Source organism: Neopsephotus bourkii, unplaced genomic scaffold (genome assembly GCF_033783945.1).
Source record: "Neopsephotus bourkii isolate Nb327-2 ecotype Australia unplaced genomic scaffold, CSIRO-AGI_Nbou_v1 NB_1197, whole genome shotgun sequence".
In the NCBI taxonomy this organism is placed as follows: domain Eukaryota; kingdom Metazoa; phylum Chordata; class Aves; order Psittaciformes; family Psittacidae; genus Neopsephotus; species Neopsephotus bourkii.
In genome coordinates, this window is record NW_026901682.1 from 180,789 (window position 1) to 204,611 (window position 23,823).

The 23,823-nt window shown below is 40.0% G+C and overlaps 2 protein-coding genes across 7 annotated transcripts in view; one reads left to right on the forward strand and one right to left on the reverse strand.

The window, feature by feature from the left end:
• The window catches only part of ENTREP1 (endosomal transmembrane epsin interactor 1), a 28,258-nt gene extending 27,261 nt beyond the window's left edge, over window positions 1–997 (forward strand). Inside the window, 1 exon segment of the mRNA XM_061364284.1 lies at window positions 2–997. Within this exon segment, the coding sequence (XP_061220268.1) occupies window positions 2–79 (78 nt within the window). The 3' untranslated portion in view covers window positions 80–997.
• An 8,106-nt stretch (window positions 998–9,103) lies between these two features.
• APBA1 (amyloid beta precursor protein binding family A member 1) overlaps window positions 9,104–23,823 on the reverse strand; it is a 94,668-nt gene continuing 79,948 nt past the window's right edge. For 5 of the 6 annotated variants that reach the window (XM_061364272.1, XM_061364271.1, XM_061364270.1 and 2 more), the window contains exons 6-13: window positions 23,646–23,678; window positions 22,459–22,545; window positions 21,702–21,887; window positions 18,789–18,968; window positions 17,273–17,485; window positions 13,650–13,769; window positions 12,881–13,021; window positions 9,104–11,448 (exon numbers count right to left, since the gene is read on the reverse strand). In XM_061364272.1, coding sequence (XP_061220256.1) covers window positions 11,377–11,448; window positions 12,881–13,021; window positions 13,650–13,769; window positions 17,273–17,485; window positions 18,789–18,968; window positions 21,702–21,887; window positions 22,459–22,545; window positions 23,646–23,678 — 1,032 coding nt within the window. In that variant the 3' untranslated portion in view covers window positions 9,104–11,376. The remainder of the gene's footprint in view (window positions 11,449–12,880; window positions 13,022–13,649; window positions 13,770–17,272; window positions 17,486–18,788; window positions 18,969–21,701; window positions 21,888–22,458; window positions 22,546–23,645; window positions 23,679–23,823) is intronic. The other variant, XM_061364274.1, reaches the window with a different exon arrangement.

Consider the following 23,823-nt stretch of genomic DNA (forward strand, 5'->3'; position numbering starts at 1 on the left):
AGCAATGAGGGGGATCCAGAAAGCAGAGCATGAACAGCCTCCCAGTGTTATTGGTGTTGTCAGGGAAACTGTACTTTGAGCTGGTTTCTGTTTGTTCCTCTGTAGAGCGCTTCTGTCTATCAGACATAGGTGCTACACGGGAAAATTATCTCTGCCCTTCTCAAACTAGGTGGGTGGATGAGCGTGTTGATAATCCATTTTCTTTTTACACCCCCACGCTCGGACTTCTAAGGGGATGCTTGTTCTACAAAGCCTGTTAAACAGATTGTAATCAGGCCTGTATTGGCCTCTCAGGTGCAACTAGTCTTTTTGTAGTACAGTACTGCTCTGTCGCACCTCTCTAGTCTGTCAGTAGTTAGGATGGATTTGCTTTTTTTACCTCAGGTTACAAGAGAGATGGCAGAACAGCCCTATGCCTTGGTTTACTGAGGTGAGGCAAGGTCAGTTAACGCACTTTGTATCTCATTGGAGAGCAGGGTCGGTGTTGGTGCCTCTGTTCATCTGGTGTGTGTTTCCATATCTCCACTTATATTTTTGTAATTCTTTTCTCTTTTGTTTTTCTTGGCATATAGCAATTTACTTCCTAGTAGAGGTGCTTATTATGTACCAGCTGCCATCCATGCTGGAAGCACATATGAAGCAGTTAGGTAACACTCTAACATTTTGGCAATCTTAACCACTAGGCCAGTGACCCATGAGTTCACACCTCTGGCTATTTATCAAACATATATAAAATTATCCATGTTCCTTTTTTGGGTTATGTACAGGCGTTCACCTAAGCAAAGGCCAGTAATTGGTGGTGTTTTCATTGTGGTCCCTATATACTACCAGAGCCCTCTGGCTTGTGGTGGGCAAGCAATCACAGTATTACCTTTCACCAGTATGTTTATAATTCATTATACAAACTAAGATCTTACAACTGACTCTGCTGACTTACAGATATATGTACCATACCTACTGGTGTAAAAAGCACCCTATTTGATAAATAGCAAGGACTTTTTCCTATCAGGAGGTGAGTCCTAGTCCAGCTAGTGGCTCATAATTGACCTGATGCTTCATGTTCCTAAGGGAAATCCCAGAAATTTATAGTAATGGCATTTTTTAATTCCTGAGCTCTTAAATGTTGATATTTCTTTACTTTTTCTGCCATGGCATCCACTAGAGCTGATGGTTTACTCTCGTTTCTGCTTGTGATGTCAACTACCAAGGTGTGACTTTTCCTTAACAAATACTAGGTCCAGTTTATATAGTTCATACAGTTGATCTGGTTTATGCCGTTCAAACAAATGGATATGCCAGTTGGATCAAGCTGTTGCCTGCAGATAGGTTGTTAAGCTCTGTTCTATATGTGTGCTGTTAATGTGGAATGTACTTAAGTATTTCCAGAAGCTGGGGTCAGCCACGCAAATTTTATTTGCAAGGCTAGTTGTAGCCTTCAGGATGGCTAAATGTTCCTGCTGTTTTTAAAAGCTTTAAAATTTAATTAAGCTTGTTCTGAAGTTGAAACTGTGCAGTATGGCTCAACTAGCTAAAGATGATCACTTGAATAAAATAAAATGCTTTTCCTTGTACTGGAATTGATGTTTTATATTGCCCGTCTAGCAGAGGAAGCACATTAGGGGTATTGTGTTTCCTGAAGTGCTGGCATATTGGTACATTTTGCTTTCAGAAGTAAGAGCACAGTGAGTAAAAATTGAGGGGTTTTATCTTGGAGATGAAAGAAAACATCACAAGAACACACTGCTTCCTTATGGTAGAATTTATTTCAGCTCTGTTACATTTTCCATCACATTTAAAATTCCACCTCTTCTTGTTAACATGCATCATCTTAAGTGGGAATTCTTCCAGACCTTCTCCATTAGCTTCCTTTTCCCACTTAATCATTGCCCTTCCAAAACTAGGTTGTGGAAGAGGAAAATTATGCACACCCATCTTTGCAAACTGTACTTCCAGTACCTCTTGACAGCTCTTATGTTGCTGTCACGCTCTACATATAAACTCCATGCCATCCTACTGGGAGGAAAGTCTGCGAAGGTCCCAGGGCCCCAAGTCAGGATGCAGCGTAAGCTTTGGAAGACTTGATTACAGTTCAGTTAATTGCTCATTCTCCCAGTGGAACAGGACTCACCATGGGCTAAAGTTATCAGCCATTGGACAGTGCTTCAAAAGGCAGGTACATGTTTCCAATAACAGGAAAGAAAAAAATTTCATTTAAATAAGTTATCTATCTGCTTACCATAGCTCTTAATTTCTAATTGATCAGATAATTACTCCAGGACTAGAGCCACAATTATTTATAAAACCTATCAATCATATTAATACTCAAGTAAGCTGTTTCCTTAGTGATCTGCACAAAACATGACCTGCTTTTTAGCGAGTCATGCTTTATGGCTCTCCTTTCACAGTAAGAGAAGCAATATGGCAACAACAGCTGTTCTACCACACAAAAAAATACACCCCCCCCCCCCCCCCCCCCACCAGTTACATATCCAGTCATCAACTTTTCTGAATAATACCTTTTTGTTATCACAGGCTTCTCTGGAAAACCTGTTCTCTGCCCATGGGACTGCTTCAGGGAGGTGATGGCCAGATCTATGCCTAGGGTGCACTATGTGTAACCAGTCAGACTTCAACGGGGCCAAGTGCAGGATCCTGCCCCTGCCACAGCAACCTGCGATACCAATACTGGTTGGGGAATGAAGGGATTGAAAGTACCCCTGAGGAGAAGGACTTAGAGGTACAGATTGAACATGAGCCAGCAGTGTGTGCTTGCAGCCCAGAAAGCCAACTGTATCCTGGGCTGCATCAAAAAAAGCATGACCAGCAGGCCAAAGGAAGTGATCCTGCCCCTCTACTGTGCTCTTGTGAGACCTCACTTGCAGTACTGCATCCAGCTCTGTGGTTCTCAGTATAGGAAATATATGAACTTGCTAGAAAGGATCCATAGAAGGGCCACAAAAATGATCCAGAGGGTTGGAGCACCTCTCCTGTAAGGAAAGGTTGAGACAGTTGGGGTTGTTCAGCCTGGATAAGACTGCAGGGAGACCTTATTGCAGACTTTCAGTTCTTAAAAGGGGCCTGTAAGAAAGATGGGGAGAGGCCTTTTAGCAGAACCTGCTGCAATAGGACGAGGGGTGATGGTTTTAAACTAAAAGAGAGGAGATTCAAGCTGGATGTGAGGAAAAATTCTTAACAATGAGGGTGGTGAAACACTGGCATAGGTTGCCCTGAGAGGTGGTGGATGCCCCATACCTGGAGACATTCAAGATGAGGATGGATGTGGCTCTGGGCAACCTGATCTAGTGGAAGATTCTCCTGCTCATTGCAGAGCGGTTGGACTATTTGACCTTTGAAGGTCCCTTCCAACACAAACTATTCTATGATTCTATAAAGCACACACTGAGGCACTTCATGTCAGGGTAGGGGCCTATCTGTTCTCAATGTACCTCCTGTAACACACCTGCAGATTTTGTAGCTGGATCAGTGTGCAAGTAGTACTGGAAATCCCTGTTTCTTGGAGACTGGCCTGAACACCAAGCAGGCTAGTTTCTGTAGCCAGGCTGTGATCTACTCTGCACCAGTAACTTGACAGTCTTGCTGGCTATGGACTAGACAAGCAGGTCCTTCCTAACAGCAAGGATTATATACCATTAAAGATTTGTGCTTTGCTCACGAGGGCCCAGCCTCTTCAACCACTACACCTGATACCACACCCTGACTGCCACGAATTTACACACAACCCTATAACCCTTTGACTGCGGCACACCAATCCAGAAGAAATGGAATACTTCCTAGATTGGCAACAAATGTACTTCAAAACAATGCTCTCACAGGCTGAGTAGTTTTCCAAGCTACAAGTTTCTCTACCAATATTACAACAATCACATGGCAAGTAAAAATAACTGAGTCACCCATATACACAAACAATGTAGTGAGTCTTTGTCTTCAGGCACTGAGAGATACAGTACCACAGCCAGTTCCTTTTTCTTAGTCATAATTAGAATGGCAACAAGAGGTAATATAATGTACACTTAGCACACAACGCTATTTCAACAAGTTTAAAGTATGCAATGTGTTTAAGGGGTGTAGTGGCTAACTTCAATCACCAGAGCTCCAGTGACATTGCAGCCTTGGCAACAGAAGAATCATTTTCATTTCTTAAAGTGCTTCTTACCTGTCTAGGAAAAGAGATTTATACAAATCTCTTTTATCAGAACCAGTCTCCCATCAGCCACTTTTATTTATATATATATATATAGTTTCAAATACCAGCTTTATGAGCTATCATACATTATGATGTGTACTTCTCATGCCTTTTCCCAACTGCAGACATGGTCTCATTTCCCATCCAGTCAGCTTTCAGAACTAATGAAAAAGTCTCCATCAACACCACTCTTCCAAATCGCCACCACTCCTCCTGCAGCTCTCACCCTGCAGAAAAGCCACCAGTTAGAGCAATGGGAATTTATTAGTGAGTGGGACACTGTCCTTAGTCCCAGACCACATCATCCTAAACCAGGGGAGCATACTACTCCATGCTGTCTGTCATATTCTCACTCTTCGCACTGCTGCCACAGTAGCTCTCCTGAACTTGCTTGGTCTTGCCTGAAGATGCCTTTCTGGAGAAGGAGCAGCATACACGTCTCCTCACTCAGTGAGGAAATTCAAAGCCATGGAAGACTCGTATAGGATGAAACAGGGAAGAAAGGCAGCATACTTGCAGACTGCAACACGGTGAAGATGATAGGGAGATGCATCAGTGGATAAGTGGATGCTTATCATAAGGAGACGCATAAAAGACGGACTTGAAGTGGAAAAAAATTGTACCTGAGTGTCATTCTTACGTCCTTCCCCTGTTCCCCTACACACACATGCATGCATCAAAAGTGACAGGGTGGTGTAGGGAAGGCACAAGCCCATTAGCCAGTTGCTTAGGATTCAGGGACACATTCTTCTCCCACCTTAATTTGCTCACTGGTAAAATCACCCAGTGGCAGAAAATTCTGCTGTGAAAGCACAGGAATTAGCATAAAACATATATATGTTACCTGGCTGAGCTGGAATACAAACATTTAAAATGGACGCTAGCTTTCAAGGGAGGGGAGGCTTTCAGGAGAGCAGTCACGCCAGGTGGTCAGTGGCAGGGGAAATAAGAGTATTGAAAACCAGTGTACTGGAGTAGGAAAAAAACTGTCCTTCTATGGACTTTTACAGAAACAGTAGTTAACATTTACAGCAACAGTCAAGCTCTTTATAAACGAACCACAGGTCCCTTCCCATATGTGCTGCAGTTACTTCTTTTGCACTGTCTGAGAAGCATTTCCCAATTAGCATGCTGTAAAAATTCTCTGGTTTCCTAAGAACTGCTGCTGCCCCCACTCCGAAAGTCAGCATGTGGACTGATGGATAATGTCCTTTTATACATAATTTTATTTGCCAAATATATATACACTTTATTCTTATATCAAGTGCATCAATATCTAACAGTGCCCCTAATGAATTAAGACTATTATGTAAAACTGACAACCCACAGTCATACTTCACTGAAATCAATGTTCAGTGGTTGTCACCTTGCTGGAAAGCCATGAAAATCTGCCAGGATGCGCATCCACAACCTGGGCATTTTATGTGCCACCTTATTTGGCCTTATTTTCCTGGCTCTGCAGTTTGTTAAACTGTGCAGGTATGGGGTATGATTATACAACACTGAGAGGAAGCAGATGTCAAAAAAGTAGTACTGAAGAACCTTGCAAATTATCAGTACTATGGTTTAAATTAAAAACTCCAGTCATAAAATGCAGACCTTTAGATGTAAAGCAGGTTCTCGGTAAAAACTGGTGCTTAGAGTTCTAAAACTATCTTTTATGAAAGAAGGTTGTTAATTTGCAAACTGTAATTAAAATTTAAACTGTCTGAAAGAGATGCTCTTTTGGCTCAGTGACCTTCACACTTAATAGTAGGACATTAGTCTTGCCTTACTCACAGAACCAAACCCAAAACTCCAAAGCATATGTGTTTTGCACTAGGAGGTGTTGGTTTGTTATCATTCCAGTAAGAAATGCACTCAGACTCGAAAGTCTCATTTAAAATACTTTTTATTAGAGCCAACGTTATAAGGAAAGAGGATAGTATAGCTGATTTTGTATCCCTTCAGAGGCTGGGAACCCCAGGTTATGCAGCATAAAACAGGTGTATCAGGGCACAAAACGTTGTGTAGACCACATCCATGCAAGGGTTACCCCATTTTTGTCATTTGAGCTATTACAGGATTTTCTTAGAACAGCTTCATTCTACTGTGCTGAAAGGATGTTCACGTGGGAACACACTGTTGCACTTCTAGACAAAGGCAAGGACACACAAATGGTATCACCCACCACCAGTACTAAGTGGGGCTGCCTGCTCCGCTCTTAACAACTATCCAGCTGGATTTATGCTGTGTTTGAGAGATATCCCTGAAACCCACATTGGGCAAGCAGCACAGTGCAACACAGCTCAGGCCTGGGCTTACTCTGATTAACTGACAGGTACGATGTTCTGCAGGCCAGGATTGCTACCATCATTACACTCCCACACTGAACATTAATTTAAATCACTATACCAGCCCTGCTATCAGATGCTGCCAGTCTCCGCTCTGTTACCAGCACCACCCCTCTGGCCTGCAAGGAAATACAGGCTCTTGGGACTCAGATTAGTTCTGCTTGTCCTCCCAGTGTGGATCCCAACCATTAAAACCCTGGAGGTGAGGGCAACGAAAATTTCCACTGTGAAGGCAGATAATCTGTGAGATTTATATCTGTACTGCTAAAGGAGAAATCAGACTCGGGTTTGTCCACTGAAATGCGGACAAGTTTGTAATATAGAAACTGGAATATAAAGTTTTAACAAGACTGGTAATAAACAGGAGGATGGAAAGTGGCATGCAGGGGAACACAGAAAGGAAGCTCAGACTGTCTGCTGCACCATTTACCAGAGACTTCACAATTTCTCCAATCTACTATTTAAGGAAATAAGGTGAAATACTTCATGCTCCCATGCTGGCAATATTTGTATTTGATGTTATGCACAGTCAGTGGCTGAAGGCTCGCATTTAGTTTTCTTCTCAATTAGTTGTGTCTGTTTTCATTTCTGTATCTTCAAAGTGCTCCTAACAACCTATGCAGCACAGAAAACCCTATGAAGCCGCACCTGAAGAAGTTCTACTTTGTTGCTTTTGCTGCTTGACTTCCAAATACCATCATGGTTTTCATAATCGAACTGTCATTATACAAATACTTTTTAACCTTAGCCCAGGTAGTTCCAGGATTCATTATAAGGACAGACATATTATAGTTCTATTTTTTATTTATTCAAATGGTATTAGGTCTTTCTTTAAGAATAAACCGCGCTGATGACCTTTGATGAAAAGCAGCAGACTCAGAACTGACAGTCAGTGTAAAGAATTTTTAGCAGGGCCTCATTTATGAAAGAAAACCAAACCCAAAACCCAACCACCCAAAAACCAAAACCAAACCTCACATATTTAAAATTATTCAGACAATGACATAATATTTCTGTCACATAAAAGGCATCTCAAAATAGTGTACTTTTGGCAGATGCAAACATGGTGACATGTCATATGGTAAAAACTGGGATGTAAGCTTAGCTAAGCACTCAGCTTAATTTAGGAGCACTACTGTAACTTATTACCTGAAAATAATGCTGTTTTAAAAATAAAGTTAATAGTGTTGGTTCACACCTGCAGAAACACATAGTATTACTCCAGAATATGTGGTGAAAGGGATGTTCAAACACCTTGCAAGCACTCATGCATTCTGCACTGGAAAGCCAACCCCGAGAGCAGTATGAGCAAACTCTCAGCCTTGTCTGAGGTATTTTTTTGTGTTTTATTGTTGCAAATCTTACAGACATTAGCGCTCAGTTAAATAAAGGAATGTAGCACAGTAAATACATCACAACAAAATAGCTGGCCAGAAACTCCCCACCCTGCCCCCCCAAAACAAAAAGCTCATTCCTCTCCCCCATACCCTCCCCTCTCTCAAACTAAACCACTGCAGCTTCATTACAGAGGTCAAGGACCTGTGGCAAAGAACATCAGAGGAATTACATTCAGTAGATGTGCAGTATCAACATTCCAGGCTCACATAGATTTATATATATATTTATATTTATATAGAGAGATCATTAAATGTTTACAAAGAACAATATTGATACAAATACAATACTATGCTTCTCCCAATGCTTTACAATAATTTCTATTCACCCTCTTTTACAGAACAATAGTACTTCATTGCCTAGGTACTGCGCTAAATATGTGCAAGAGATCTCAACCACACTGCAGTCTTCAGAAATACAATTCATTTAGAAAACAAGCAAAGCAAGCAAACCTGGAAGTCCCAACCGAGTCTCAAATTCAAGCAAGACCCAAAACAAATGTGTGAAACTTGCCGATAAAAAATATAAGGGATGTTTCATCCTTAATGTAAACACTGAAGAATTAATTGGAGTGTATGAAGCGGCAAGGACGAAAAAGAATTCAGGTCTGTCCCTGAAGAAGGAATGTAAACCAGCAGTTTGCTCCACTGAATCTGTCAAAAATTCACATGTAATCTAAGAAGCTCCTGCAACAGTCTAGAGAACTATCAGCTTTCCCTTTCAAGCTCCTTTTCCTTGAAACTCTTTCCCTTTACAAAGTAAAATGGGATTGTTCACAAGACTGTTATCAGAAGTGTGCATGCACTAACGACCTCACAGTTTAGAAATCTTATGCACACACTGTCATTGGAAAAACTGAGATTTTTTTTTTTGCTAGACTCTGATCCTGCAAGCATTCACTTGCGTAATGTTAAGCACCGATTTATCATGGACTGTGGAAGCACTCAAGTGTCAGCAACTTCACAGAATCTTGGCAGAAAAGTTTTCAAAGAAACAGTTGCTTAATCTCTAAATATGTTTGCATATTCAGATCTTCCTAATTTCCCAGTGAAGCGAGTTAAAGACCCCACCACATGAGCTGGAGAGAACCACACAAACAAGTGAAGCAGAGGGTGTAAACATAGCAGGAACCAGAAGCATGATAACTGTGTCTTCAAGAGTTCACTAAGTGTCCTCAGGCAACTCATGGGAAGGCTGCACTGTATATAATCTTCTAAATTGTACATGGTTATATATCATATTTACATATATTACTATATAGGTGGAAAGTTTGGGAAAAATGTTCAAATGATCATAAACCAGATGTCTACATTTAAACAATATACTCAGAAGTCATTCACTATCTAGTTGCATCAGTCGTGTAGCAGAGGTAAGTACTAACCTGGAATACTAACACTGCTCTCTTGTGCAATCTGCTATTCTGGAGATTTGGATTAAATCATAAAACAAGAACTGCAAGTAAAATCAAGTCATCGTACATTAATCTCAGCACTAAAACATGTTCACTTGCTACAATAGCTTATGCATCGCTCCATTATTTTTTTTTTAAATATTACTGACCACTGAAATACAAAGTTTATTCTCTACCTCTGATCAGCCCCTGGATATCCATGATTTTTGAAAGCCAAAAATGGACTTTTGGCAAGAGGGCTCAATGACTCTTAGCAGTGTTTGCACCAAGTGTGCAGATGCATGTAAAAGCACACTCATTCACTTCCATGAATCTCCATAGTAATGTCCAGGTATTGTTGCTGGACTGCAAATAATACTTACATTGCACAGTCCACCCCACAATAACTAAGAAAAAAAGTGACCATTATCCAAATTCACATTTGCAAAGCAAAAGTGGTATGTGGCTGTGTGTGGCCTGCTCTTATTTTCATCTCACTGAGCCTTTCTAATATCGTCACAATATAGCAAACTGTTTCTTTAAAAGAAATCATCACATTAGCCTGGACTAAATGCATGGTTCAATTTCAGCATAAATACCAGTATACAGTCTGGCTAAAAAGTAACTATGGAGAAGGAAGAATTATTCTCTCACTAGGAAGACAAGCCACTGCTCATTCCCTCCTACCCTTGAAAAACAACCAAACCCCTTTTCCCCCTTTTGTCTCTAGCATGCAAGTTAGAGGCCAATTAAATCCTAATCCTAGAGTTAATACATCCCTACAATTTATCATCTTCATACAAGTGCATATAGTACACACATATCTCCTTTAAGTGCTATACATATGGAAAAAAAAAATCACAAGTTGAATTATATAACAAAATAAATAAGTTTATCCCCACTTCATCCACTGCCACTGTTCTCTATTTAGTGAACTAAAGAAAAGTCAATAAAATTAGACAGGTCTTTGGACAAAAATATATGTTAAAACTGGCTCAGAGAGCAAAATTACTTAGAATAGTCTGCAGATCTCTTATATTCAAACTTCATAAATAGCAAGCACAAGTTTAAAAAGGTCTATATACACTGGCACACATGGCTGTGTGCACCAAATTCTGAATGAAGAGCCTAGAAAAAGTGTAGCTCTTCATGAAATCCCCTCATTATTTCTCTTGTAGATATTTAAAGATCCTCCCCCCCCTCCTTTAACCTCTAAAATAGGCAAGGGACTATATGACATGTTGCATATAAAAACAAAGTAGAAGAAAACAAGATAGAAACCTAGGGGCAGAGAGAAGGAGGCAGCTGTAAAATATGCCTCTCAAATGACTCAGTGTAAGCAAACAAAAGTGTAACATGTTTCAACAACTCTCAAAGTACCTTTTGGAGTCCTACTATCATGAAGAACTGAAAAGAGAGAGGAATTTAAAGATGTGTATTTGGAAAGTCCATTTTACAATAGCAGCATCTATTGAGTCCTCATAATCAGGTAATTCTTTCTGAGAGTGAAACTATCTTTTTGGTACTTTTTGTACAGACATAAACTTTTAATATTGAACTCGGTGCCTGTGGGAAAATAGGGCAAGAAAAGCAAAACCACACATAAGACATCCAAGAGAACACTTTTCACCCTATACTTTTATCTGTTTGGTAAAGACATTTAATTAAGCAATGTTTAATTTACTCAGTTTGTAAAATCATAGCCACAAAAAAAAGACTAATGCAGCATGAAGCAGGATCAATCTTCTTTGTGAATCCTGATGTAAGCAATGCTGCTGTTATTTTCCTGTTTTTGCATGTGGAACTAAAGTTTCACTTATAAAAAGATTCAACCAAAATAGTCCCATAGATGCATTTTGCCCCTTCCCAAATTCAGTTGAATGGTATCAAGAAGAGGAAAAAGGGAGGGAGGAGAGACAGTGTATTTGTGTCTGTGAAGGAGAGAGAGAGAGATTGAGAAATGTCTCTGCAGACACAGAAATGCAGCACGAGAGAGACAAGCACTAACGAGGAAAAACATCCTCCATGCACATTATGATGGTGAGGTGTAGGCTTTAGATGTAAACTGGTTGCTCCTGCGCAGTCAACAGTCTGTACATGGCAGCTGGCATAGTCTTCATATGAATCTAGAGGAAACACAGCAAGTTAATCCAAGTTCCTAACATCAACAAGAGCATTGATGAGGGAGGACAGAAAGAAAAGAGTAATACGTAAGAGTTTTTGTACCTTCGTTAAAGTATTGCAGGTGGCAATTTAATGAAACAGTATGCTTAGTATCAATCATAGAATCATAGAACAGTAAGGGCTGGAAAGGACCTTAAGACCATCCAGTTCCAACACCCCTGCCATGGGCAGGGACACCTCACACTAGATCATGTTGCCCAAGCCTCTCTCCAGCCTGGCCTTGAACACTGCCAGTGATAGAGCATTCGCTGCTTCTTTGTGAACACTTCATATTTTCAGATTAGTGAACTTGCAAAACACATGAGAACTAGGGTTAAATAATAGAGGAAATAATATACTGGCTTGCTCTCACTTCCACTTTTTAGAACTGGATTGCAACAGCCTAATAGAGGCACAGTCAGTTACGAAACAGTTGAAAGGACCTTTTAAGATCATATAGTCGAAGCCCTGCTGCTTCTTCCACTAGACCCAGTTGCTCAAAGCCCCATTCAGCCTGGCCTTGAACACTTCCAGGGATGGGGCATCCACAACTTCTCTGGGCAATCTCTTCCAGTGTCCCACCACCCATCTATCCTCTTTCAGTTTAAAACCACTGTCCTGTCACAACAGGTCCTGGTAAAATGTCTCTCCCTGTCTTTCCTGTAGGCCCCCTTTAGGTACCGGAAGGTTGTGATAAGGTCTCCCTGGAGCATTCTCTTGTCCAGGCTGAACAACCTCAACTTCCTCAGCCTTCCTTGGTAGGACAGGTGCTCCATCCCTCTGACCATTTTTGTGTCCCTCCTCTAGACCTGCTCTAACAAGTCTTATTCTGGAGACCCTGAAGCTGGATGCAGTACTCCAGGTGGGGTCTGTGATGAGAGGGGAGTAGAGGGGCAGGATCACCTCTCTGGACCTCCTGGTCACGCTTCTTTTGATGTGGCCAAGGACATGACAGAATTTCTGGGCTGCAAGTGCACATGGCTAGGTATACAAGTTTTCATCCACCAGTACTCTCAGTCCTCCTCTGCAGGGCTGCTCTCAATCACTTCATCCCCCTGCACTGATACTGGGGCTCCCCATACCCATGTGCAGAACCTTGCACTTGGCCTTGCTGAACTTCATGAAGTTCACATGGCCCCACTCCTCAAGCCTGCCAAGGTCCCTCCAATAACACCTCTTTCCTCAAGCTTATGAACTGAACCATCAAGCTTGGTGTCACTCATAAATTTGCAGAAGGTGCACTCAATTCCACTGTCTAAGTCACTGCTGATGTTAAAAAGTCTTGGTCCCAGAATGGTCCCTTAAGGGGTACTGCTTCTTACTGGCTTCCACTGTTTGTTGCTGGTAACAGTGATGAACTATGTTATATTGCCTAGACACACTGCCTGCTCTTACCTCACCAACAGCATTTGAGAGAATATGAACAATTTTCTCATGGGGTGTTGCTACAACACTCTGCCCATTGATTTCAATGATCCGATGGCCAACACGCACACCTCCTCGCTCTGCTATACCTCCTCTCATAAGGCTACAGATCTGGAAAGGAAAGAATAAATTTATCAGGGTCTGGATAAGAACAGAGGCTTTAGATTACCCATTTTTGCCTGTAAAGTGCAAATCAGCATTTAAACACAGAGGTTTGCCACAAATTCTAAAATGTAATCAATCACTGATTTCAAGTAAAATTTGCTTCTGACAAATGACTAATTCTCTTCCAAAAGCAGAACAAACTGTCAGAAAAGGCTATGTGTTGTACATCACATGCTGTGGTTTGGAAATATAAGAATATATGAAAGACAACAGTTGAACAATGTTCAGGATACAAAGGTCTTACAACAAAAGAGGAGCAAGGACAGTCTTTCTCTTCTGAGATCACAAAATGGCTTGGTTAGAGACATGAATTACATAGACTAAAAGCAGCCTCTGCTACACATTCTTGTTTCTGGCTTCAAAGTTGTGAAGTAAGTACAGTCAATGACAAAGTAATCCTGAGTAACTTAGCTTTTATATCTTAGATTAACAAATATGCAAAGTCCTGTTTACTGTAACGGGGAGAACAGCAGCTTCCCTCTGCTCTAGCATGGGAATGCTAGAACTTACCCACAAATGGGTAAGAATTTTTATGTATATTTAAGTTTAACCAGACAGTGCGGAAGCTACTTACAATCCCATTCTGCACACTGAAGCCCAGCTGGTATCTGAGATCTGGTCTTCTGATCAAGACTGTGGTTACTGGAGGACACCTAACTATGTTCAGTTTAACCCGGGCCTGGTTTTTCAAACCCTGTGAAAAGAAATCACCTTGAAAAATGCTTGCAAAAATCGAGTGAAACATTTAACATAAGCACTGGGGTGGGACAAAGCATTAAAACTTTGACATGGGAACAGCCCTGAACAAACAGGTCTTTGTATGCATTCTAACTGAATCTGATTACTAATGCCAGACATAAGCATCAGAATAATAAGTGAAATGCGTGATAAACTATCAAATTGTTCTTGCCAAGAAGCTGACACAGGTCTTTTAAGAAAACTAGTTTCCTGTCACCTATGTCTTCATTTGATAACACAAACCATGTATGAAAAGAATACTGAACAGGTCTAATGCAGCTCACAAACCCCACAAGGACTGTGGCTGGGAAATAAAATGGTAAATAAGTAGCATAGACAGTTACAAATAAATCCCAAATAATGGGATATAATAAATTCTGTCAAGCATATGGTAGGTTCTGATCATATCATGCTTGTATAAGCAGTAGTCCTTATTTCTGTGCCTTCTGCCTTCTAAATGAGCTGTACCAAATTCACCATGAAGTCCTTTCTATGAAAAGAAAGATAGAAAGTTGAAGGAGGAAAATTTGTTTTTGCTGCCATGGTGGTAAAACACTGGAACTAATTGCCCAGAGAGGGTGTGGAGTAGCCATCCTTGGAATTATTTAAACCCTAGTGCGTATAACCCTAAGCAACCTTCTCTACTTTGAACCAAAGTGTTGGTCTAGAGCAGCTTCAGTGGTGACTGCTAGCTTCAGAGACTATGATTGTATGTCTCCATGAAAACTCAAATTAAAAATGCGGATAAATTTACAACTTCGAGTATTCAGAGCTCTTGGAAATTGTTAAGATATTTTTCTGAAATGCTTAATTCAAATAAAAGATTAGCCATAAATAGATGCATAAATAAAATCCACATCAAGAAAGAAATGCTTTATAGAGAATACAGCAACTTCCACATTACTTAACACCCACCAATTCCATTACCTACTTCTGAATTCCTTTTATTCCTTTTATAGGTACAATTGAAATCCGCGTCCCACTGCAATGGTGTCTGACACTGACTTCAGAAGTTTAATTCTGAAAAGTAGTTCCTATTATAGCTAAGGTAACACACTGAAGTCTCTACATCCAGTTTACTGCTGCTGATTCTGTTGATCTAAACTCCAGATTCAGCAGTGATTTGAATAACTAGACTGGTACCCTACCAGGGTGAACTGCCTTAGAGTCTGTTTTTCTGGTCAGTGCCTTAAACTGGAGGCAGTTATCACATTGGAAACAGCTGCCCTCACTTCCACACCTTCCTGAGCTCAGCGTGGCTCATTATTGAAAGTGGCTCCAAGAGAATGGTTGTACGACCACAAAATGACAAAGTACATGGCTGTGGGAACTGCCTCTTCTCCAGTCTCAGGAGAGAGAAGGTCTGAAATCTGTCTCTTCATGACTATGGACTTCCCCACTCTGGTGGGGAGTTAGCAGCACACTCCACATGATCAAGGGTCACTCATCTTCTAGATGCAGGTCTCCACAACACACACTGTAGAAGACAGGGACTAATCAATCTGTACTAAGATGTGGGTACCATGTTTCTTAAAAAGTCTAGGGGCTTTTGCCTCAGGCTTCTAAATCCAGCATGCTAGGAGTCATGCAGCATAGAGATGTCCATTTCAATGAGGAATTTAGGTGTCTAATTTCAGTCACCTGAGTTCACTCAGGTTACATGCCCTCAACAAAGCTGATAATGCTGCACTCTTCCCTAATGAATGTGCAAGTTATTTATATGTATTCCTTGAAAAAAAGTAGTATGACCCCTGACAAAAGATTTCGTTACTTTACAGAAAGTTCATGCATTTAAAAAATATTAATTTCCAATATTATGCATACTGGTAATATGTTTCTGCTGATATGCAGAATAATATGATACGCATACTGTATGCTATGCTATGCATACTGTAATAATTCTGCTGATCAGAAACCATTTGAGCGACTTTATTTGCTTATCTAGTCCCTGAGTCTGTTTGTGATTGTAGCCAGCACCAGATGCTTCTGAAAAATATACAAGTAGTGTAATACAATTACGGAATAACCACCACATACGGAAAGCTTCTTCCAAGCTCTGTCAGTCTGCAACTGGTTTATGGCCAATTAGTAGCAGAGATTACATCCATAATACTGAATTTATCTCATTTGAAGTGCTTGCAAGATACTCTTCTTATCTACATAATACTCTCATCTTTTCATAGGATTCTTACTGCATGCTAAAGAAATCTGAAATCTTAATATATTTTTGCCATATTTAAATGTATGCTGAGATCATTCAGTGGGCATATATACTTGTTACCAAAGGCACTATAGGAACAGCTGCAGATGCATGGTTATGAAGACCTTAAAACATATAGACTATCTTTTCCTTAGAAAGACAATGTAAGTGGTAAGAGTTCCTATAGCAACAGCAGTGCAGTATCAGTGAGGAAGAGAAAGGTCTGCAGAAGCTGGAAACAGCAAAGTGGGTTGTTGGGTTGTTTCTGTTTTGAGAAAGTACAGACGAGCACAGTGAAAATCCTTCTGACAAGGCTCTGAATCAGAGAAGCTTAATTCATCCTGGTTTTAGAAAGAATTTTTTTTTTTTTTTACTTTGTAAATGAAAAATATTTGGCAATTTTACCAAGTACAAAATGAAAAAAACGTATTACATAGTACAAATTGTTACCAAAAAGTTGCCTAATAATTAAGTTTAACAGGTATATTCCTAGAAATCAGAAAAGGATTTCTGTACAGTACACTAGCAGCATTACATCACCTGTCCACAGGACATGTTTTGATCTGCAAGAGCTCTGTGGGGATATTTTGATGAATAACAAAATTTTAAACATTCCCTGGTAGCACATCTTTTCACCTCTTGAAACTCTGATGCTGAAATACCTATTCCTTTGTACGCTACAGCTACCCCAGACATGCTTTTTTGCAGTTACACACTTTTCTGACAACAAGAAAACTCTTTTAATTAAAATATCCCATTTAGCCAAGTAAAGAGAAGCATCAGACTTCTAAATATATCAGGCAAAGTTTCTAGAGACGAATAAGTACTTATTTGATTCAAATTTTAAAAGTTTTTAAAATAGTTAAAAACAAGCAAAAGGTATCAGCTCTATTTTGGCCAGATACTAGGAGGCATTTAAGCAGCTGATATGGCCTAGGACAATATCAGGGACCTGTGCCTCCATTTGTCACATAAAATTTTAAGCATGTATATTTTAATATCTTCCTTCTGAACAAAATGTCCTCTTGTGAAGTTCTGTACAGAGTCCTTTTCTATACAAGTAAATGATACGGCTCACTTTCTGGGAATTAGAAGACTGCTGTAGCATAATTACCACTGTAGTTTAAAGACCATGAAATGGAAAATGCTATACAAACAGTTGTTAAGAATTTACTTACAAATACTGTACTTTTTGCTCTCCTAATGGGGTTAATATGCAACCCTTTCAAAATGCGTACCCTCCAGAACATTCTCCTTACCTTTATAATGCTCTGACATGTTGAGAGTGGTAAACCAACCAAACTGGTCCCATTGATTGACATGATCTGGTCCCCTATGTTCAGCTTCCCAGACTTCTCTGCTGGTCCTCCATGCATCATGTTGGCTATGATAACTGTAGGCAAAATGGATCCCCAGCCAGACTCCACAATTACCACACCCAGGATTTCTCCTTTTTGCTTTTCAATGTAAACCTATATCACAAGAAAAAGTGTTTCAAGAAATGTTTTCATATTTACAGAAGTAACACCACTTCCCTACAAATATTCATATAACCAAGAAATATACTGCTCTTTATTTGCAAGCTGCTTTCCTAATTCAAAGGTGAAACAAACTAGGGTACACATTTTACAACATTTCATTTGTATTCAAAACGTAAGATAATCACCACTATGTAATACAGATTTTGCTCAGTGTGAAACACTCCTTGCAACATATGAACAGAAGAAATTGGAGTGGAAGACATCCAGATGCCCTGGGCTTCAGCGGACAAAGGTAATAGGAAGAGATTGCAAGAATTTATGACTGTGGATTGGAAAACCACTACCTGTGTATAGGCAGACTGGCTCATCTTACTTGCTTACTTACTTGGTTACCCAAGATACAAATCTTTTCAGCAAACACAATACTTAAAAATCTGGAATTGGCCACTTTCACAAATGCCTGCACCTCTATAAATTTTTTACGGTTTACTGTTGTCCTGGTTTCAGCTGGGAGTTAATTTTCTTTCTAGTAGCTGGTGCAGTGGTGTGCTCTGGCTTTAGTCTGAGAACAATGCTGCTAACACACCAATGTTTTAGTTGTTGCTCAGTAGTGCTTACTCTTATCAGGGACTTTCCAGTCTCATACTCTGCAACTGAGGAGGGGAACAAGAAATGGAAGCAAAGACAGGATTCCTGATCCAAACTAGCCAAAGGGGTACTCCATTACCACAGCACGTCATGCCCAGCATATAAACTGGGGGGAGTTACCTGGAAGGGACCGATCTCAGCTCAGGGATGGGCTGGGTATCAGTCAGTGAGCAATTGTACTGTGCATCACTTGTCTTTCTTGAGGTTTATTTTTCCTTTTTTGTTGTCTCCCTTTTAATTTCAATTATATAATAATAATAATTTATTTTTATTATTAAAATGTTCTTATCTCAACCCACAGGTTTTACCTTTTATTTTTTGATTCTCCTTCCCATCCCACTGTGGGGAGGGAGTGTGGGGAGTGAGCAGCTGTGTGGTACTGAGTGCCATCTGGGGTTAAACAATGACAACTGTAATCTCTTAATCTGTTAATCTGTTTTAAATTAATTTTCAAACATGTCAGAAAATTGTCTGGTAAAAAGAATACAAACAGAAGGTAAACTATTTCACTGCTGATAAATCTGGGGTTCTAGACCTACTGATGTCATTTATACAAAGTACTAATGGTTTTCTGATTTCTACCAGCATGGATCTGCAACTGGTACAGAGCAGCTTAATGCTGTTACAGAAGAAAAATGAGACATACATCTTTGCAATTTTCAGATTTGGAGAAGTGGATCAGGTCATCATTGTACATGTCCTGGGTATTGAGCAAGTCACTATATTCCTTCTGGCTCAGGTCTTCTGGGTTGATTCCGTTTGCCCTCAGAAATTCCTGGTAGGCCACACTAAATGCTTGACCTATGGACTGTGCAATCAGCTGTGCCTGTAGAAGTTCCCAGAGTAAAGAAAAAGTTGAAACATAAAGCTGAAACATTATGATGGTCTTGTCCACTGACATCTTCTATGTTACAATCACACTCTAAAATGCATCATCAACTTAATGAACCTGCAAGTTACTGCAATCCAGCTAAAAAAAATATTTGGGTTAAAAACTAATTTAAATTACCCACAAAATATCAACACATTCACCCGTGCCATGAATCCAGTCTGCTAAACAATTACAAATGATAAATATAAATAAAGCCATCCTTTCACAGGTGAGAACTGCTAGTATAAATGTAAATGTACACTCACTGTAGTCACTGTAGCTCACACCTACAATTCTTACCACATACACACCTCCCAGATGGCTCTCCCTTCTAGCAGAGGCAATGCCATTCTCTGACAAGCCAGCAGCGAAAATTAGAATGTCTGCTAGAAAACACACACCCACATTTGAGGGTATTCCCTCCTTTTCTTACCCTCCTTTAAAACTATCATATCCATATTGATCCTACCTCAGACGAAAAAGGAACATGGCAGCAACTGGTGACCTTGCAGTGACTGGAAATGGTCACACACATCTTCTTCACCATGCTACCTCCTTTAACCCCTTTCACCTACATTTCTTGTTTCCCTCCCTCCAGCTTCCATGACTCTGCCAGCTCCCTTTCCCTCTCAGCCTGTCCTTTGTGTGCACCCCGGAGCACCTGCAGGTTCCAATAGCCTTCTCTGCACCTAAAGCGACCAAATGCACCACTCACTACAGCGCTCTGCTCCCATTGTGAGCTGCTCTAGATCTGCAGCAATGGGAGAGAAATTGGGCACAAGGCAGACACAGGAAAAGCTGTGGGTCATGCAAGGTGGGGGAAACAGTATGATAAGAGGGCTGCTTCTCTTTGAGGCAGTGATCAGTTTGCAAGAGACAGCTAATGGCCAGGACAGGAAAGCAGCAGTACTGCTATGCATAACAAGCGATACATGCAGCAAGCACTGCGTAGTGCATAGAAGTTGGCCTCAATATGTATTGAAACAGTCCCTTGGAGCACCTGCTGATGAGAGCAGCATGACTGCTAGGGTTGAAAAGGCCGGTACCTAGATCAGTAGTATTTTACCATTTCTCAGATAAACACAGTTTTGACAGTGAGAATAAGACAGCAAGAAAATGAGAAAAATACAGATTTATAGCTCAGTAACCTAGGTGAGGAAAGAAATGCAGACTTTAAATTCATACAGATGTATCTTCTCCCCAGGAGACAATAACTCCCATTTAGACACCCAGCATTTGGACATATCACTAGGGTTCAGCTCTTTTGAAGATCCATCTGTAAATAAGGTTGAAAATGTGGTGATGTGCTCCTCTTCCACGCAGAGACACACTCTGGTCAACATCTGTTCAACGGCTTACAGCTTTTATGTCAGTTACTGGGTAAATTCTTCTAAATACCCAACTGTTCCAGAAGAAGAAACAGTGACAATGATAAATACATGAGTTTTATAACACAAACAGACTCTCTCCACTTAATGCACAAGATCTTTGAAGCCATCTACTTGCTGCTAACAGGCGCTACAGGGTTTACATTCTAACTCAGTCATTTGAGTATTTGAGATTAATTTTTGCAAAATATTTGCAAACTATACCATGACTAAAAAGAGTTGATATAGCCTCCTACAATTTCCCATGATATTTTCACTCATTGAGCAATGCTTTTATTGGATCTACAGGCATGTACTTTCCAGGCCAATATCCAGCAGCAGAGGGAGGATCACATCTGACACAAATACGGCTGACCCAAACAAATTGTTTGGCAGTGATGTCAGTGACAAATCATAGTATCAGTGATCCCCAAATGGAAATATAGATTCTGGCTAGCCAAAGTATTAACAGTAACCTAGGAAACAGATCCATAAAGTCTAACCATAGTCAGACCACTGTTGGCTTAAATCATAGGTTTAAACTAACAATAGTGTGTGTGATTTTAACATAGTAAAATACAGCAAACTGTTCTAACTTGCTGACACATGGAGGGAAAGGAATGTTTGGCTGACGAGGAAAGGAACATCATGGGACTGATAACAACTAAGAGACAGTAAATAATATCAAGGATGCTAGCCTTCAAGATAACATAGTGGCACCCAGGGTGGAGAGAGACTGGAACAGAATAAAGAAAAGACATACCCACTGCTAACTCAGCACTAGCACCTGTGAGCGTGTGCAAGCACTGAGCCCATTCAGTAAACACAGTGAGGAAAACTCTTTGCTACCACCAGAGACCCCCACTTCAGCAAGAAAGCACATGCATAATTAGAATGCAAGTATTATAATTAGTTCCTGGAAAAGCTATGAATATGTGTAAGTATGCACTATATATAGCCACTGTTTGCAAGTAATGGGTGCCTTCACCCTTCCCTAAGAAAATAAGCATCTCTGATAGACTTATGTTCTCACATATACAATCTGAGCTGATATTTGTAAGATGATGCAACTGGGGCCTCCTCTCATTGTTACTGGAAGATTTTAAAGGAACTTAAAACTGGGAACCATTTCCATGAGCACCAATTTTGTGAGCAAAATGTTAGGTCCAAACATGCGAACAGAAGGGAAGTTCCTCTGCTTAGATTAAATATTTGGTTGCAGTTAAAGAACAAACAGGACCACTTTCAATGAACTTAAAGCCTAACAAAGTGGGCTTACATTTCCACCCCTAGAAAATTACAAGACAAAGTGATTCCTTACATCCTCAGACTCAAAGACATGGCAAATCATTTTGTACTGCCTCTTTCCGTCTTGGGAAGGGTGAGATGCTTCCACATTATCCTGGGAGTTAGACCGCGGCATTCGCCTACGAGCCATCAAAACAACTATATTTCCTATATCTGCAATGTAAGAAATGGTCCGCAGGGGATGATCCATCATGGTTTCCTGAGGAATACAAAAAACAACATGAGCAGCCATTTCAACAAAGTTCTTATTGCTCACACAGTATTATGAAAGCAAACAGCAATGTAAGACCCTTGTTAAAGTGAAGTCTGTAACACCTGTCATACAAGAAGATGCTGATAGGAAACAAGAGCTTCACTTCCCAGAAGTAAATCAATGAGCAAACTTTACAAATGGAAGTTTTGTTTTTTACAGAAAAACACATAAAGACCACAATAACAGAACCTGAATACATTAGGCATGTACGTACAAAGGACTATGAGCTTCATATTATCATAACCAAATATTTATTTTACTCTGGACACAATCAATACTCAATGCACCATGGCTTGTGAAAAATGGGCTGACTGCAATTAGCTAACCTGCAAATTCTAATAATTTCTACACAGACACACCAGAGTAACTGTTCTTGAGCATGGATTTCTTCTTAGGAAATCCTGGAAGGAAATACAAAAGCTAGCACTTTCTGAATGACAAATTTTGGCAGGTAGGTGAGCGTCTGTTTCAGTAGCCTACTACCACAATACTGACAAAGGTGTCTTTGTCTATATACCTGTGTGTCTGCATTCAGTACTTTTATTCTCTGTGTAGAAATGAAGAGGTCCACTTCAGTCATGGGTTGAGATTCACCTTCTGGAGCCTGCAAGTAAATAGATTAGAGTCAAACAAACACATTAGGAAACTTAATTATTAAGGATGTTAGCTCACAAACAGGGGTGCACTAAGACATAGTCACCAGAACAGCAATGCCAGATAGATAAGAGTATTAGACTGCAAAAGCTAAACACAAAGATATGGAAACTATATATATGTGATAGTCAGTATTAGCTGAAAAAAATGTTAACCTCATAAAAGCTTCCCTGATATTTTTCCTCACTCAGTAAAATTATATCTGACTGCAATATGAACTATATAAAGATTTCGTAATAATCAAAATGATTCTCCCATTTCCTCCAACTATAAATCCCACTTTAAAGGAGTTTTTTCACACAGCCATAGCTGAAAAATGAGTTTTCTCACAGCAGCTCTTGCCTGAGGAATTTCTATATGACCTAACAAGACCAGTGGAAAAACCTGTACCACAGATGGGTACAGTTTACGCAATTCATAATGGAGTTCTGGTAGGAAGACCTTCTCAGTCAGACAATATACTATTTAAGCACTAACCCACTTCAGAAGTCATATTTTGTTAACTGGAAGCAAACGCTTGTAATATTCTTTTTTTTTTTAAATTAGATTTGTTAAAACAGACTTAAAAACTCCATAAATTAAATACACTACTAGTGTGAGTCAATCTCCACATATTACTGTATGTAAACACAAACTTTTTTCTTTTTTTGCATCCAGCAATTTGACACATCTGTCAAACAAAGCACTCTTATAAACACATAAAATAAAATAAAATGAAAAAAAGACTGAATTTTAATCTACCATTTTACAAGTTAAAACCTTTGCCATGTCAGTCCTGCTTCTTCAGTATGCATTTTGGGTACTGTTTGTAACCATTTGATAAATCCAATCTTTACTCTATTTCTAACATGAAATGGCTAATGATAAGCAACAAAAAACAGCCAATCAGGCAACTGATTTCTGAGAAATGTTAACTTGCATGGTGGCTCAGAAATAAATCTAAAAGAACCTTGCTGGATGCAGAAAATAAAAACACAAAATAAAAGCAAAACCCCTCCCAGAAAACAAAAGAACAGGCATAACATCAAGCTGATGGAGTTTGTACTGCACCTTCTTCCTGCTTTTGGCTAATTTCTGGGCCATCTGCTTAGCATGGAACAAACAGAGACAGGAGAACAGTTAGAAAAGAACTTACAGAGACTCCAAGTCAAGCAGGAATCTGCGTGCTTAATGCCAGGGCTCATAGACTACTAGGTGCTCTAAATTAGTCCCTGCTTAGATTCATTTT